This window comes from Hippopotamus amphibius, chromosome 16 (assembly GCF_030028045.1).
Source record: "Hippopotamus amphibius kiboko isolate mHipAmp2 chromosome 16, mHipAmp2.hap2, whole genome shotgun sequence".
Classification (NCBI taxonomy): Eukaryota; Metazoa; Chordata; class Mammalia; order Artiodactyla; family Hippopotamidae; genus Hippopotamus; species Hippopotamus amphibius.
Window position 1 is genome coordinate 59,596,165 of NC_080201.1, and position 17,877 is coordinate 59,614,041.

The following is a 17,877-nucleotide window of genomic DNA, read 5'->3' on the forward strand; positions in this document are numbered from 1 at the left end:
GCTTTCTCTAGTTGTGGCGAGTGGGGGCTACTCTTTATTGTGGTGCACGGGCTTCTCATTGTCGTGGCTTCTCTTGTCTCGCAGGTGGGCTCTAGGCACGCACGGTTCAGTAGTTGCAGCACTTGGGCTCCATAGTTGTGGCTCTCGGGCTCTAGAGGGCAGGCTCCGTAGCTGTGGCACAGGGGCTTAGTCGCTCCATCCCATGTGGGATCTTCCCGGACCAGGGCTCGAATCCCTGTCCCCTGCATTGGCAGGCGGATTCTGAACCACTGTGTCACCAGAGAAGTCCCGTGAAGTGTTCTTCTTTTTAAAATTTTTAGAGTGAATATGGATTTGGGGAGGGTTGCTGGAGGGAGGGGGAGTTGATGGAGCTGCATGAAGGTGGTGGCCAGTTACTCCAGTTTTTTTAAGATTTTATTTTTGATGGGGACCATTTGCAAAGTCTTTATTGAATTTTTTACAGTATTGCTTCTGTTTTATGTTTTTGTTTTTTTGGCCTCAAGGCACGTAGGATCTTGGATCCCAGCCCCCGTCCAGGGGAGAAACCCACACCCCCTGCATTGGAAGGGGATGTCTTCACCACTGGACCACCAAGGAAGTCTCCAAATACTTTTTTTTTTTTTACTTGCCAATGCCAACTATATTTCAAGTCGTCATGACAGGGTATTGGGAAAAGTTTTCAATTAGCAACAATCGTGCCTCGGATAAACCTCATTGGCTACGATACTACCTCTGCGCAAAGTTCCCAAATAATCTTGACATTCCTAAAATTTGACAAAGATCCAGAGCGGGGAGGAGGTTGGGTGTCTGGTATGAGGGAAGAGGAGCTGGGGGGCGGGACTCCTGGGTCTTTGGGAGGTGGAGGTTTAACTACCTCTGCACAGGAACATCAGAGGAAGTTAAGAAACTCTGCGGTGGCTGCAGAATTTCTGCAATACGAAGAAGAGCGGGAGAGTGGAAGGCTAGGAGAGACAGGAAGTGGGCGGTGTGTCAACAAGAGGAGAATGTGGACTGGGAGGGAATTCTGGGGGAGAAACTAGAAAGACAGGTAGGAGGGGTGAGTCCAGGACACGAGAGGATCCCTCTGTCAGCACCTTCTGAGGTGTGACTGCCCAGGGACACTTGGATGGCAGGAGCAGGGGTGTGGCCAGGCTGAGTCACCAGGACTCCTCCCTCCCTTTCTGAGGGCCCTTCCCTGTCTTCTTGAGCACAGGAGCCAACCTACCCGGGTTCCCAACCCCAGCTTCTCCTGGCACCCCGGAGGCTGGGTGTTCACTCTTCACAAGCCCTTGTGGGACCCAGGTGTCCTGTCTTCCTGCCAGTCCTATGCATCCCCCAAACCTTCTCCCTCTCTCCTACTCTATCACCTGTGAAATGCCCAGAAACACATTCACAACCCTTTCCACCCTGATGAAGTTGGCATTTTCTCTCCTGCCTCCCTTCCACTCTCTCTACCTTCCCGTTCCCTCTCTCTCTTCTCCATTTGACAGATGAGGAAAACTGAGACCCAGAAAACGGAGGAAAATATGCCACAGGGTAGGGATGCAGGGCAAGGCACCAAAAAATCAGATACATTTTTCTTTCCTGTCTCCCTCTCTTAAGGGTCCTCTCCTCTACCTCACATCTCCAGAGCTTTTCCACCTTTGTTTTTCAGGTTATAGAAGTGCATACCCACAGAAAAGTAGATAGAAGGAAGCAGATACTCCATGACTACCTCCATATGAAGTTTGGCACACATGTTTTCCAGTTTTATTTCGTGAATATTTTCATTTTACATAGTGAGGATCACAAGCACATATATTTCTGTATCTTCCTTTTTTCATTTAACATAACATAGCATAAACATCCTTGTGTAACACTAACAATTCTGCACAATTATTATTCTTAACAGCTTCAGAATATCCTTGTCTCAAGCCAGCCTGTTGTTTACTTAAACACTCCACTGATTCTGGACACATTCAGTGTTTCCACTGTTCTGCTATGATAAATAGTGTGATAAATTCAAACCTTGCTCCACACCTTTTATTTTTATATTTTTTTAGTAGTATCTTCCTAGAACTAGAATTATTGGGTCAAATGTGGAGAACAAGGACTCTGATTCACATTGCCAAATCAACTTCCATAAAAATTGTGTAAATTTACACTTTCATTGGCAGAGAGTGCTGGTCTCACTACTTCTTTACCAGCACAGAGGTTTTTGTGTTTCTTGTTTTGGTTTTAGGTCCTTGCTGACTTGATTAGCTTACATACATGGCATATTGTTGAGGTTTTGATAGGTCTTTGAGGAAATGTAAAGTCAAGTATGACTGTAGGTCATCGATGTCCTTATTTCTGTGATTTTCCTGTTCAGGGCGTAGGGATGGAGAGATGGGATTATGGAGAGATTAACGATGCTTTCTCATGGTGTCATTTATCCAGTCCACGTACTTGCAGACTTGGGTATAGACACCTGGCTCGTTGATTTGGCCGCAAGGGAAACTTCCCCAGGACACTAGGCCTTGCAAACTACCATTGCACGTCAGTGGTCCCCCTGAGTCACCCTGGAGGGAATAAAGTGAATTAGCTTCAGCTTTAGAGTGAAGCCTCACCCCTTCTTCAGTCTCATACAACCCCACACTTGTCAGTCTTCATCTCCCATGAACTTCCACCCCAGCCAATGGGGAGAGACTCATTGCCTCTGGGGACCAATAGAAGAGCAGGAATTGGGCATGGCGGAGAACACCAACCAAGTTCTCTGCAGACATTGGCTTGAGCCCCTGGCAATGGGACCAATCACAGGGAAGGGGCGGGGCTTCCGGGGATCAGAGCCCCGTTTCTTCCCCATCTGTAAGGACTCAGCGCCAAGCCCTTAGGAGAAGGACACTATCTCCAGGGAATACCTACAGGCTCCTGAAAGGGGGACAGGGTGGTCCCGGAAACCACGGGCCAAACCCATGACATTATTCACAAGGCCCAGTGCAAAGTGAAAATACCAGCTCCCTCGCTGAAAAAGTATTAAGACTTTCAAGACAGCAAGACGAGTACATTAAACCAAGCGTTGGGACTCACCCGAGTGTGGAACCCTGTGTAACTGTACAACTTGTAAATTCATGTAGCCGGCCCTCACTAGGGGAAAAGAAGGATGCCCCATTCTCCAGGACACACATTCCTGTCCCATCACCCCATCCCTAACAGGTACAGTCCCACCATCCCTGACAGCCGAGGGTGCAAGTGAGAGCACAGGGAGTGGGGCTACGGGGAGAGAGACAAGGAAAGGGAAAGAGTCACAGAGAAGCAGAAGAGAGGAAGAGAAAAGGATGGAGAGAAGAAGTTAGAAGAAGAGGAGGAGGAAGAGGTGGAGCAGGAGGAGGAGGAGGACAGAGAAACAGCAATGCAGGGGCTGTTTATGTAAAAGGAGCAGAGATGTAGGCAAATAAAAAGAGTCCCAGAAGCAGACAGTCTGTGAGGCCGGGGGTGGGGGTGACAACACAGATGGAAAGAATGGAATGAAGTTGGGGGTGAAGAGAGACGTGGGAAGACAATGTTCCGAGACAGGGAGGGGGTCACCAGGAGGAGGGGAGAGAGAGTTCTTTGCCCAGGACCAGCACCCAAGGGAGGTGGGTGAGACACTAACTTTGGGCACACCGTCTCAGAAATTGCAATAAATAGTATTTTAATGCAATACCTTAAAATTGAATTGAATATGAAAAAGTCCATGATGAACACGGTATCCCAATTTTACATAAAGGGTCAGTACAGGGCTTATGGAAGCCAGAGGTGAATGGGAAATTCAGTAAGAATGATGGCTTTTTATTGAAAATTCTGACATTTTGTTCATCATGGACTCTTGCATGGGTTTTTAAAAAATATTGCATTAGGATGTGATTTATCTTGATTACTGAGTTTTGGGGCACCTCTCTCCCCCTTTAAAGTTTGGGTTTGAAGCCAGGGGTTCCCTTGCCCTCCCCTAGTCCTGGCCCCATGCGCCCCAGCCCCAGCCCCTCCCATTCATCTTTCTGCCGCATCCTCAGGGCCACACCAGCCCCCACTGAGCCCCCACTATTGACCTGAGCAGAGAATGGGGCAGAGGGAGCTAGGAAAGCTGAGCCTGGGGTGGGGTGGGGGTGATGAAGGAAGTTTCAGTGCCAAGGTCATGTGCAAAGATTCTGGATAGAGGGGGAAGGTGGGACTGTGTGCTGAGATGACACAGCCAAGGACCCAGGGCAGGGGAGGAAGGCGGTCTCACACTGCAGGCATTCGTGCTGGTGTCAAGGTGGCTGGCACACAGCATGGAATTTCCCAACATGTTCCCGTAAAGCTTCCTGCAGTCTTCAGAGGAGATGAGGGTGACATTTGTGCACATGAGCTCCTTTGGATAGGTCACTGCAAGATGAGGGTGGGAGGGCTTGTCAGTCAGAGGCCTGAGACTTGGAGCCGTGGGTCCTGATGGGGAGAGGATGGGGGTCCAGGATCCTAGACCCTGAAGGAGGAGGGGGCCGGGGGCTCAACATGAGGATCATGAAAAGGGGCCTGACTTCTGGTCTCCCCCCGTCTCAGGGAGGAGGAGTTCAGGGTCTAGGGCTCCTGGGTCACTGAGGCAGCCTCACCTGCAGGGCTGGTGATGGTGCCCCAGCCAGAAACAATACATTCGGTCCCAGGGGGTTCACAACGGGAAGGCAGGTTGACTTTCTGCACACTGGGTGACAGCCTGGCCCGGCTATTTAGCTTCACCAGCATGAGGTCATTATCATAGGTCTGTTTGGAGTAGCCGGGGTGGCGGAATGACTTTGTGGCCCTGATCTTCCGGCCTCTTCCCAGCTGTTCACTGCCCATGTGCACGTTGTACGCACTGGGAGAAGAGGGCAACATTCAGAGCGACGCTGTGAGTGAGAGAGTGGGACAGGCACCCAGAGACGGAGGGAGGAACAGAGACCCGGGGAGAGAAGATCAGAGACCTTGGGGCGGGGCCGGGCTGGAGAGAAAACCATAGAGTGGGGAGGGCAGCAGTGGGGATGGGGAGGGAGCGGAACAGAGCCACAGAGAGAAGGACGGTGACAAGTGGGAGTGAGCGAAAGGGACTCAGAGAGCAAAGGACAGAGACCGGGAGACAAACGGAGGCGGGGCGGGGGTGGGGCAGGGACCCAGAGAGAGGAGGACAGAGCCCCAGAGGGAGAGCTGGAAGTGCTCAGAGCGCCCCCTGCCCACCTACCTCATCATGCAGTGGGCAGCAGTGAGCACCCACTGCTCGTTGACCAGCACGCCTCCACAGCGGAGCTGATTACCTTTGAGCAGGGCCACTTGCCAGGGCCGGGAGTCTCCTGGGCATGGGAATCCATCAGTAATCCTCTCCCCACTTTTGCCACCCTGGGCTGGATAGAGGCATGGAGAAATACGTGGGTACCAAGCCTCAGAGGAAGGCTGAGTCAGCAGCTGAGGGATGTGGAGGCAGAGATGGAGACAGACAAAGAGTCAGAGAGAAATGAAGAGGCAGAAATGGAGAACAGGGCAGAGAAAGCAGGAGATGCAGAGAGACAGAGGCAGGCCGCTCAGAAACCCAGGAGGAGCATCTGGTCTGGGGGGCGACCAAAGACGCTGATGGGAGAGACGCTGAGTGCAGGAGACAGGGCCTGGGGGGCACAGAGACCCCAAGACTCAGAAGAAACAAGGAAGAAAAGAGGCAGGAGGCAGAAGAGTCTTGTCTTCCAAGGGAGGAAGCTGCTGCAACAGGAGGAGGTCCTGACTCAGGGACCCCTTGGAGACTGGGGCCCCTGAGAGGGTCCGTGGGGATGGTGGGAGGTGCAGAGGACAGGGCAGCCCTCCCTGACTGGTCCTCACCTTCCTGTGCAGCAGATCCCAGGGCTACGGACAGCAGTAGGATCAGAGGGGGTGGGAGAAGGAAGCCTGCCATGGGGGCCTCTCTGAGTCTCTCAGGGGCTGCCAGGCAGAGGAAGAGTCTCTTCTGCTGGGGTGCAGAAGGACAAAGAGTTTAGATAGCAGAAGTCCAGGTCCCCAGACTCCCTTTCCCTTGGGACCCAGGAATCTGGGCTCCCATCCCTCCCCATCCATAAGTCTGTATCCCTAGTTCCTTTCTCCCTAAGAGACCAAAATTTCAGACCTCCAGTCCCTCATCTTTCATAACCAGGCATCCAGGCTTCGCACCACCCCCTCCTTTCAGGAACGGGTACTCAGCTCTCCAGCCAGCTCCATCCCCGCACCCTAAATGATGCCGCTTCTCACCTCTGGAGGCTCTGATCTGACCTGGGCTCCAGACTCGGTTGGAAGCCAAGCATCTCCAGACCTGCGCAGGGCGGCCGTCTTATACCAGGTCCACCCCCCGCCCCCGCCCTCGGCGCCCTGGGGTGCAGGTGGAGACGGCCCGGGGACACCCCTATCCTGCGTTTCTGGTATCTCCACCCCCTGAGGCAGCTCAAGCTCTTATCCGCACGCTCCTCTCTCCACCCTCCCGCCCCCGCACATCCTGGCCCCACCCTCCCTGGTGGCTGCTGCCGAGGGAGGGGCCGGGGGCTCTGGCTCGGAGGGGCAGGAGCAGGATTCAAGGAGCCGCGGAGCTCAGGACACGGGCTCTGGCTGGAGTCCTCCTCTGGGACCATTTTCTCGCCCTCATGCCCTCTCAGGGATGTCCTAGACCCTATAGGCTAATTCTGAGCAGCTTGTGAGAAGGTGTTCAGGCTGGAAGCCAGTCATGTCTTTGAACTTGAACCCACTCTCAACCCTAATATCGGGTAGAAATGAAAAAGAAAACGCTTTCCCAAACTCCACCCCGATAAATTCTTACTGTTATTAATATAGTCTGTGTTCTCATATTATACATAGATTTCTGTACATATTAAATATTTATAACAAAAATATCTGTACTAAATATTATCTAATATGAGCTTTTATTTAGTTTATAAATACCCTGAACAATCTTTCCTCTTAGTATATTTGTTTATTTAAAATTTTTTATTTTTAATACTTATTTTTATTTAGTTGCTCCAGGGAGCTGCTGAGGTGTGGCATGTGAATTTTTAGTTGTTGCATGCATGTGGGATCTAGCGGGATCTTATTCACCCAACAGGGATCAAATACATAAGACTCCTGCATTGGGAGCTCAGAGTCTTATCCACTGAACCACCAGGGAAGTCTCTCCTCTTAGTATATTTCAATGGGTTCTCCTTCCTTCTTAAGGGTTGCATACTAGTCCCTACTCTTGTTGTACCCTGAGTTGTGTAATCTGTTTCCAATTGGCGTATGTTTGCATAGTTTTAAGTGTAATAATGCTGGCTTGAACTTCCTTCTATGTTCATTCTTGCTTATTGTGTTCATTCAGGAAATATATACTGAGCATCTCGTCTGTGCCAGAAATTATTTTGGTTGCAGCGACACTGTGGTCAAGAAAACAAAAAAAAATTCCTTCATACAGGCTCTTGTTCTAGAGGGTGGACACTGTGAATACAAAAATAAGTATATAAAATATATAGCTTGTTAGATGTTGGTAAGTATGACAGAGAAAAATAAAAGCAGGGAAGAGGGTATTTAAATCAGTGCCACCATTCAGCCATTTAACAATCGTTTAACAAATATTTTGTGTAACTCCTATGTGCCTGCAACTTCCTATTACGCATCAGAAAGTCAGAAAATTTCCTTGGTGCATCACCAGACCATATGAGAAAATAACAGACCTGTATTTCTTTCAGAGTCCCCTTGCAACTAATAATGAACAGAAGGTAGAACTCTATTCTCAATATATTTTCAAGGTAAACCAAGCAGTCACCTGTGATTATTTTTCACATTCAGTCATTTAGGGAGTAACAACTTGCTTTGTTCCAGTCTGTGCTTTTTCAAAACAAAAGTTCTGCATTAAAAATACAAGACTGAGAGAAATGTGCATTGAAAGGAAAAAGCAGAAATATGAGGTGGAGAATCTGAGAACAAGAAAGAACATCATGGGGACTAATTGAGTCATACTGAACCTTCAAAGCTGGGGTGATAGGTTTAGTTGCTTCTAGCTTCTTAATTATCTGGGCACTGTTTCTAAAGCAAGGATCATTTACTGTATTCTATAAATATTGTTTTTTAAAAAGCTGGGAAGAGGAATAGGAAGTTATTGGTTTCCTCCACTCTCAGGGATCACTGGGGTTATAATATTAGGAAGATTCCACATAAAGATGACATTTGAACAAAATCTTAAAGGAGATGTGGTGGATGGATCCCTGTAGCTGCTTAGTGAGTTCTCGGCAGAGCAAACGGGCAGTAAGTTAGGCAAGGAGCATGCTTAGAATGTTCTAGCAGGGGAGCCCTTTTGGCTGGAGCTGAATGAGCAGGGGGACAAGGGCAGGTAATGAGGTTGGAGTGAGAACAGGACTATGATGACATGGGTTCTAGAAGATCAGGGTAGGACTTTGGCATTTACCTTGAGTAAGAGAGGAACCATTATACTTGAAGGCAAGTTCCTAAAAGTGGAATTAACCCCAACTTCTAAATCAGACCCCAAATGTGATTTGTTCCTCTGCCCTGAGCCCAAATCGTACCTCAATCCTGACCCCTAACCCAACTCTATTTTGGTCCCATAATTTGGCCCATAAGCGACATTATTGTTGCCAGCTCACACATTCATTCCTTCTGCCTTTCCATGAGAACCCCGATTTTGTTTGGATAATCTTTCATCCTCATCATGATTGTAAGCTTTACTGCCCCAAGCAGCAAAGCCATATTCTGCCTGCCAGGGATTGGTTTAGAAATGAACATGGGATGCAGTCCTGGCCAATGAGGAAGGAGGGGACCACCACTGGGGCATTTCTCGGAAAGGCTCTCTTATTTCCAAAAGGAGACACTGGAAGACGTCTCTTTTCTTTCTTGTAGATGGTTCCCCTTCTGGATGTCAATTGTGGAACTGTGGCAGCCTTCCTGCAACTGGGGAGAGACGTGGCTGGTGGACCAAGCCAAAACACCACAGATGGTCAAGCAGGGAAATGGGGTGACATAACAAGATTTGTATTTTCAAAATATCACGCTGGGACTTCCTAGGTGGCGCAGTGGTTAAGAATCCACCTGCCAATGCAGGGGACACAGGTTCAATCCCTGCCCCAGGAAGATCCCACATGCCGCGGGACATCTAAGCCTGTGTGCCACAACAATGGAGCCTTTGTTCTAGAGCCCGTGTGCTGCAACTACTGACGTCCACGCACCTAGAGCCCACGCTCAGCAGCAAGAGAAGGCACGGCAGTGAGGAGCCCGCGCACCACAACGAAGAGTAGCCCCCGATTGCCGCCACTAGAGAAAGCCCATGTGCAGCAGCAAAGACCCAACACAGCCAATAAATAAATAAATAAACAAATTAATTAAAAAATATATATATATAACTCTGGGCGCTATATGAAGGATGGGTTTGAAGGGGGGGTGGAAACATGAGGACTCCACAGATGAGAGATGGTGATGACTTGGATAAGGCCATTTGGGAGGTGGAGATGGTGATAAGTGGGTGGTTTCATGATGCACTTAGAAGGACCAACAGGCCTTGGTGATGGATTGAATGGAAGTTGTGGTGAGGGAGACACATGTTAAGGTGTCAAGGTCTCTTGTTGATGGATGGTGGTACCATTCATTGAGAAGACACGGTCAGATACAATCAAGTGCTTATGAGAGGGTGAAAAAGACCTCACTCTTTTCAATAGAATGCTGAGGAGGCAGGGGGCTGAAGAGAGAATCCAGGGACTCCAGGCATAATTCTAACTCCAATCCTTGCCTTGACACCGTTTTGAACACCAGTCTTTTGTTTTTAATAATGCAATTACTTTTTGTAAGCCTGAATATCACCTGACACATATTCCAAAACTAAACAATGTTGTCTGGGAAACAGAGTAAATAAGCATATTAGAAGATGGCAGTCTACCTCCTCAACCCCCCCAACATTGATGAAGGATACAGTCCAATCATAGAAATTTAAAAGGGTAACAGAGAGGTTTCACTTTGAATTCTGACCAAGCTTGGTCTCTGATGGTAGAAGACACACATACTAAAGGCTCAACACCAAACTTGATGCAAGCCCAAGTCTTAACCCAAAACCTCAACTCCTACCCAACCCTAACCCTCCATTCTGCTATATCCTTGACCTATTCTAGGATTTCACCTCAACTTGGAATCTAGTTCCTGACCAAGTCCCTGCCTCCAAATATCACTCAGGCTGGGAACCACACCTCCAACAACATTGACCCTGACTCTTGACTCAAACCCTCGATTCCTAACCACAACACAAACTCAACCTTGACCCAAACACTGAGTGTCACCATAGGCCCTGTCCCAAACCTGACCCCACCCACAGCACAGACTATAGTCTCCATCCCTGTCACATTCTGGGAAGCCCACACGGACATCCTCCCCATGAGCCCATCCCCAGTCACACCAGTCCTAACACTCTGACTCCAGTCCCGGCCCCACTCTCACCTCCAGCTCAGTTTCTATGTGAAATCCCATCCCAGTTCCACGCCAAACTCTCTCCCTCACCCCGTCTTCATTTTCCCAACTCCGAACACCACCCTTACCCTTTGTTTCACACACACGTGAAAATAAAGTTTATCCATTATCACCATACTAGTGTTAGTCCCACACGGACTGAGCTCAAGTGAAGTCCCCAAAACTTCTGAGACACTTATTCTCAACAAATCCCAAATCAGACCCAAGAATTCGGACCCCTGACCCCATTACTTCCACACTGGGATCCTGGCCATGAGAGGTGTCATGGCCTCTTAACTTGGGCTCTGAAATCAAGTAGGGGCAGATGCCAGGGCACTTTACCTCACAGTCTTGTGAGTCAACAATCTGCATCTCTCCCTCCTGGCTTCCCAAAGAGAGGAATTTTGGCAAGACTTCCAATCTGTTATCTATTGTCCAAATCTTCATCCCTGGATTCTTTCTTCCGCCCCCTGCCTCCTCAGCGTACTGTGAAAAAGAGCAGCTACCCTACTTTGGAGACCTGATATTCACTCCTAAATTACCAGAACATCTCTTCTGCTGTGCCTGTCTTTCTGTGTTCTTGATTATTTAGACAGACTTTATTGCTAAATACTAATCCTCAGGAGGAGAGATGTGTCTGGTGTTCATTGGTGTTTTTTTAAGCACCCAGCCCAAACCAGGGATCATACAAGGTACTTAAAGAAATACTAGTTTGCAAACCACTGTCATCCACGGATCAGCAACTTTAGACCCAGTCCTTCCTTGATCCCTGAGCCATTCAGCCACAGGGTGTGGTAGAAGAACTTGGCCTCACAAGTCAGAGCAACTCAGGTTTGACCAACCCTCGTTGCTTCCTAGTGATCTCAGGTAAGTGACTTCATTTTTCTTATTCCCACGTTGCCCCTCTCTAAAGTGGAGGACAGCAAAGTCTACTTCTCAAGGCAAATGGGAGAATTAAATAAAGTTATGAAAGGAACATGGATGGGCACGTTCCAGGCACTGGATTCACATTAGCTGCCTTCCCCATCACCCTGGGGATGAAGCAGCTTCTCTTTCTTGTGCACCTACTGTGGGATGTGTCGGGTGCTTTACAAATCTCATCTCCATTTATTGCTCTCATGCATCCAAGCGAGGCTTCTCTTCCCCATTTTATAGGAGACAAAGGGAGGTTTAAAAGAAGTTAGAACTCATGCAAAATCAACAGCTAAGGAGGCAGAAAGGTCAGATTCGAATGCTGAGGGTTGCCCACAGTTTCACCGTTGCACAAACCCACAGTCTGGAAGGGAGTTTCCCTGGGACACCGTCACATATGCTCAGAATCTCTTTTGGGTCAGAAAGAACTCAGAACCCCATAGGCTTCTTATTCATGATGCATGCCCCCACGTTGGGGAGAGCCCCAAGTCCCAGCCCTCCCAGGTCCTTTGGGTTTCGTCCTGTTCCTAAGTCCCACCCAGAGACCCAGCTTCCTACTTCCTCTGCCCTCACATTTGTATCCTGATCGTTGGCCTGATGGTGCATCTTTCAGCTCCTGATCACACCTGAGAGCTGGTACCTTGCTGTCCTGTATGTGTGCCTTGCCCTAAGGGGTCCTGGGCATTGTGATTCTGGAACCTCCTGATTCAGCTCCTTGGGTTCTGAAGGCATATAGTTTCTGATTTCTGGGTTTCTATTCCACTCTTTTTCCAAGAACAGCTCCCACTTCTTTTAGGAAGCTGTCCCCCTCATGTCATACAGTTCTGGTGAAACTGTCAATCATAGTTTTCCAAACTCTCCCACACATTGGGGTGGACCCATGACTCAGTCAAACCAACAAGATCATTGTTTCCTCCCTAGAAATAATGATTAATGGGCTTGGTTCAAGCTGGATCAGTCAGAGTTCTTCCCTGGGATCGATAAAAAGGATCTTTGTTTTTGCTGGGTTTGCTGAACAGGAGCTGTCAGTAGCTGCTCTGCTCCCTCCATGTGAAGAATTTTGTCTCCAGAGGCTAGAATGAGATCCACAGGAGAAGGAAAGAGACAAGCAGAGAGGAGACACAGTTCACACATAGGAGAGAGAGAAACAGAGACAGAGAGAAGCAGGCAGGGTGACAGAGAGAGAAATTGTCACAGAGAGACAGAGGTGGTCACCTTAAGTCACCAATTCAGGTGCAGGAAGTCCCCTACATGCAAACCTACAAGTTAGAACTTTCAAAGATGCAAACATGCATTCGGGTGTCTGGCATACATTGTCATGTGCCTGCATCTTCTATAGGTGGTTGTGCTTTAGTGTACTTTACAGTACGGTACAGAGTACAGAAGTCCAGTATCTTTATTTCAAGCCCAGGATGTCCAGAAGCAAGTGTAAAAGCAGTGGTGACTATCTCACGACCTCCCAGCCTCCCCTTCCCGCCCTAGATAGCTAGTGGGAAGCTGCTGAATAGCACATGGAGATCAGCTTTGTGTTTTGTGATGACCTAGAGGGGTGGCATGGGGACGGTGGGAGGGAGGTTCAAGACAGAGGGGATATGGGTATATATGTACAAATATAGCTGATTCACTTTGTTGTAGAGCAGAAACTAACACAATATTGTAGAGCAATTATACTCCCATAAGCATGTATTTAAAAAAAAGCAGCAGTGGTGTAGCTGGCACTGCTAAGATGTAGCAGTGATGGAGCTGGTATCTCCCATTGCTGGCGATCCTTCAGCTCTAGCATCTCCCACCTCCTCTCCCTCCTCCAGTCACTGACTCCTCCTGCCTGTTCACTCAATGCCAGCCCTTGTGTGCCCGCTGCTATACTGTAATCTCTACTTTTCAAGGTACTGTAACTGTAAGATTTTAAATGTTTTCTTTATTTTTGTGTTTGTTTTTTATGTTTTCTTTGTGTGAAGAGTATTATAAACCTATCACAGTACAGTACTCTTCAGTCAATCATGTTAGTTGGGTACCTAGGCTGACTTTATTGGACTTAGGATTGAATTGGACTTATGAAAGTGCTCTCAGAACGGAATTTGTTCGTATGTAGGGGACTTACAGTACAGCACTGTGTGAGGTTAAGGTGTGCAGTGTAATGATGTGACTCACACACACCAGGAAATGAAGACACCATAAGTAGTGAACATCCACCCTCTCACATCCACACGAAAGAAAAGAAAAAGTAAAAACTGTTTTCCTGGTGATGAGAACCCTTAGGAGTTACTCTCTCAACAGCTTTTATATACATTACACCCCTAGTACTTGTTTATCTTATAACCGGAAATTTGTGTCTTTTGACAGCCTTCATCCCACTCCCCCTCCCCCACTGCCCCCAGCCATGCCTCTGGTAACCACAACTCTGATCTCTTTTTCTTTTATTTTTCTTAAGATTTATTTTTTTTATTTGTATTTATTTTGGCTGTGCCCGTTCTTACTTGTGGCTGATCTCTTTTTCTAGGAGTTTTTTTTATGTTTGTTTGTTTTTGAAGTATAATTGGCCTGCAACACTGTGCTAGTTCCTGGTGTACAACGCAGTGATTCGCTGTTTCTACATTGGAAGCGTACAGTTATCACTGTCCTAGGTATTCCGCGTGCACTTTTCACTGATTCTTACCTGCTCTATTTTCAATGTTCTTTTTGTGGCCGGGTCGAATCACTACCAAATTAATAACAAGGTCCCTTGGGCGTGGGTGGGGGAGATGCCTCCCTGTGAGTGCTCTCGGACTGGAAGCCTTCCCAGGAGAGAGCTTTACATTCATAGATATAATTATGAATCATCTGTAATTTTCACACCAGCCATTGTTTGATAACTTATGTAATTATCTAAACAGTGTTTCACAAACTTTGAAACTAACTAGGCATTACAGGTTCTTTGATGCTTACAACAGGAAAAACAATTCACTAAATCTTTTGAACACCAGGAGACACATACATTCTCAAGAAGCCCGGCCTGGTGGCTAAAGGCAAGAGAAATATAAGAACACATCTTTGCATTTGCTTGTTCATGTGCAGTGACCCCCTTGAAGATGACCCAAGACGTATATTCTAGCTGTTATGTTTGGAAGAAGGGGCAAGGGCAGGACAGAAGGGGGACAAGGTCACGATGGAGATTTATCGCTCTGTACATGTCTTATAAACATCCTTTGTTTTCGTACCATGTGGAAATAATACCTAATCAAGAAGTAAAGTAGGAATAATGTGACACACACATACCCATCGAGAGATTCTCATGCAATTCTCCCTGGGTTCAAACCCAGCTATTTCTTACAGTGCAGCCTTGGAAAATGACTTTAATGTGTCTTTGCCTCGCTTTCCTCCTGTTTATAGTGGACACAGCAATACAGCAACTTCTTAAGGGAATGTTAGCAAGTTCATCTGTGTAGAGCAGTTAAAACAGAGCATACACTCAGCATGTGTCAGTGATTAGTGCTGACGTTCTCCCCCTATAAAAACAAAAAGGTGCTTTCTTTTCACCTCTCCGCCACCATAACTAAGATAGACAGTGAGAATTTTAAAGAGAATAACTGATTTCCTTTTATAATGGGGAAAGTCACATTTCTGAATCTATCTCTGCTATTTTACACAGCAGGCTCATAATTTTATCCCCTGAGAATAGGAACAATAACACACGGGGAAGGATGACTATAACTGCTCAGTGCATGTGAGTGATTTCTCACCATCATTCTTACTCGCGGGACCATATGGGCGATACCGGGGTGCACAGAGGAGATGGTTCTGGAAGACACCCAAGGTCACCAGGATCCAAGAATAAACAGAGATGGGAATTCTCTGGTGGTCCAGTCGTTAGGACTCTGTACTTTCACTGCCGAGGGCCCGGTTTCCATCCCTGGTCGGGGTGCTAAGATCCCACAGGATGCGCAGAGTGGCAAAAAAAAAAAAAAAAAAAAAAGAATAAACAGAGATTATGGTGACCTCTCCAACTTATTAAATCCTTATATAAGTAGTAATAATTGGAGATGACAGTGGCTGAGCTCTGAGGCTAGAAACACTCAGCACCTCACCCAACGTCTCAGTGGAACAGGTCTGACTCCAGAGGTCACATTCTCAGCCCTTCCTTTTACCTAAGAGACCCAAGGTCAGGATCATGACCTGAGCTCACCAGGTGCAAGGCTCAGAGCTCATCAGGTGCAAATCTCAGGTGGCGGCCCCTGCTCCTGCCACCAGCCCGGGTTGCACCCGCCTCTGCTGTTCCCAAGTCTGAGTTCACAGGTGGGTGCTGAGGCCTCCAGGGAGACTGACCCAAGAGAACCTGGGGCCCCTCCTTTGTCCCTCACGCTTCACAACCTCTAACTCTCTCCCTGTGTGTTTCTCTGGATCCCTAAGGGGGCAGGGCTGCACAGTAGTTAGGCGCACAGGGGTGGCCTTGGGGTTGAGAGTGGTGGTGTCCAAATCCAGGCTCTCACAATTACCAGCTTGGTCAACCGCAAATGACTCTTAGCTTCTCTGTGCCTTATTTTTTCATGTGTAACGTTGGGGAGATAATACTTCTAATTTCATAGGATGTTGAGGTGATTGAGTTAACATTTGTGGAGAACCCTAGAAGAGTGTCTAGAACAAAATAAGTGCTTGTTACTCGTGACTTGCATTTTCTCTGATCTGTTTGTGTCCACATGCTTCCACTCCCATGTCTTCACTTTTCTTCTTCTCTGAGGTCACAGAGTCTGCTGCCTCCTGGGGCCAGGCAGGGAATAAGGGAAGCCAGCTGCCTGTGGGCCAAGGAAAACCACAGGATGGCCCCAGCGCAGTTGGCACTCAGAGCCTACAGAGGATGGATTATGGCTACGTGAGAATGCAGATGCCAGGCTGACTGATGTCATGGCCTTTTCAAATGGTGCTTAAGATCTCCTGATCTTTCAATGGTGGCCAGTGTTTTTAAAAAATGAGCCAAAGAAGGTAGGCAGCCTCTAGAAGCTGAAAAGGCAAGGAAATGGACTCTCCCCAAGATCCTCCAGAAGGAATCAGCCCAGTGAGACTGACTTTGGACGCTGACCTCCAGAACTGTAGTAGCATAAACCTGTGTTGTTTTAAGCCAATAAATGTGTGATAATTTCTTACAGCAGCAATAGGAAATGAATGCAGATTTATATACTGATAATAAGCTTTACACTGATAATCAGAGCATACATACTGATAATCAAGAGACATATCAGGTTCCATATCACATGAATGTAGTAAATATATAAGAGTGTATATAATCAGAGTACCTATACTGACAATAAGGATAAAGTAATGGAGCTGAAGCCACACACCCCAGATTGGGACTTGAACCCACTGCCTTTTAATTACAATCACACCCCTGGTCTCAGGACCTAGTGAAGTTCAGGTTCTTCATGTCTCAGCAGAGAAAGAATTCAGTGAGAGACAAAGTGATAGGTAAGAAGTAAATTTATTTAGAGAAATATACATTCCACAGGGAGAATGCTGTCCTTCTCAAAAGGTGAGAGCATCTCTTGGAGAAACACACTCCACAGAAAGAGTGTGGGCCAGCTCAGAAGGTGAGAGGCCCTGAAATATGGGATGGTTAATGTTTCTGGGCTGGGTAATTTCCTAGGCTCACGAGTGGGAGGATTATTCCAACTATTTTTGAGAAAGGGCAGAGATTTCCAGAAATTAGGCCACCACCCACTTTTTGGCCTTTCATTGTCAGCTTCGGAACTGTCATGGTACTGGTGGGTGTGTCATTTATCAGATGCTAATATATTACAATGAGCAGAGAATGAGGTTCAAGGTCTGCTGGAAGTTGAATCTTCTGCCATCTTGGACCTAGTTGGTTCTGACCAAGGGCTGTGTCATTCTTTTTAAAGGTTGTGTCCTGCCCCCTGCCCTCTTGTCTCAGAGCCACTTTACATGGGAGAAATGGGTAGTGGGACTGGGAGAGGGGGTTTATTTAAGAAAAAAACCTGACTAAGGCCTGAGACAGGTAGATATTGGGCATAGAGCATTCTGGGTAGAAGCAGCAGCAAGTGCAAAGGTCCTGAGGTAAGAACATACTTCACATATCTAAGAAACAGCCAGGGGGCATGTGTGGCTGAAGTAATTGAGGGGGAGAGGGTAGGAGATGAGGTCAAAGCAGGAACAAAGGGGGATAGATTGTGGATGGGCCTTTGGGTCATGGTGGGGATCTAATTTCTGTTCTGAGGATGATCAGAAGTGTTTTGGATCAGATTTCCCGTGTTAAATAGGGCTCTCCTACAGCTGAAGACTATTTCCAGATCAGCCCAGACAAAAGATCTGCCACTCCTAGAGCTCTTTTTCGACATCAGTGACACTCCTGGATGCCAAGAGAAGCAGGAGGAAAGGAAAATGCTCTCATTGGTCCCCAACCACAATCAGTTTACAAAGTGCTTCTGGCAGTTTCCACTTAAGACCACTTAACACCACTTCAGCTTCTTTGTTTTGCTAATCTTTGATTCCTATTTCCTCCACATCAGCATGTCCCTATCAAAATATAGCAGGAGCTGCATATGTACT

At 47.5% G+C, this 17,877-nt stretch overlaps 1 protein-coding gene and 1 non-coding gene across 6 annotated transcripts; both read right to left on the bottom strand.

Moving 5' to 3' along the window:
* Positions 1-603: 603 nt before the first annotated feature.
* LOC130839430 (U4 spliceosomal RNA) lies at positions 604-744 on the bottom strand. The gene has a single exon (XR_009049831.1). It is a non-coding gene; the product is annotated as a U4 spliceosomal RNA (small nuclear RNA).
* A 983-nt stretch (positions 745-1,727) lies between these two features.
* On the bottom strand, positions 1,728-6,286 carry LOC130837896 (kallikrein-7-like). 5 transcript variants are annotated; one of them, XM_057710575.1, is made up of 6 exons: positions 6,217-6,286; positions 5,815-5,941; positions 5,189-5,348; positions 4,587-4,828; positions 4,226-4,362; positions 1,728-2,540 (listed from the first exon to the last, which is right to left on the bottom strand). In XM_057710575.1, exons 2-6 carry the CDS (start codon positions 5,885-5,887, stop codon positions 2,385-2,387), a joined length of 768 nt encoding a protein of 255 aa, XP_057566558.1. In that variant the 5' UTR covers positions 5,888-5,941; positions 6,217-6,286; the 3' UTR covers positions 1,728-2,384. The 5 variants fall into 5 exon arrangements, with proteins under 5 accessions (XP_057566558.1, XP_057566561.1, XP_057566557.1 ...); XM_057710578.1 differs by having other exon boundaries at positions 5,815-5,938; positions 6,217-6,283; XM_057710574.1 differs by lacking the exon at positions 6,217-6,286 and adding an exon at positions 6,095-6,130 and having other exon boundaries at positions 5,815-5,938.
* Between the last annotated feature and the right edge of the window lie 11,591 nt (positions 6,287-17,877).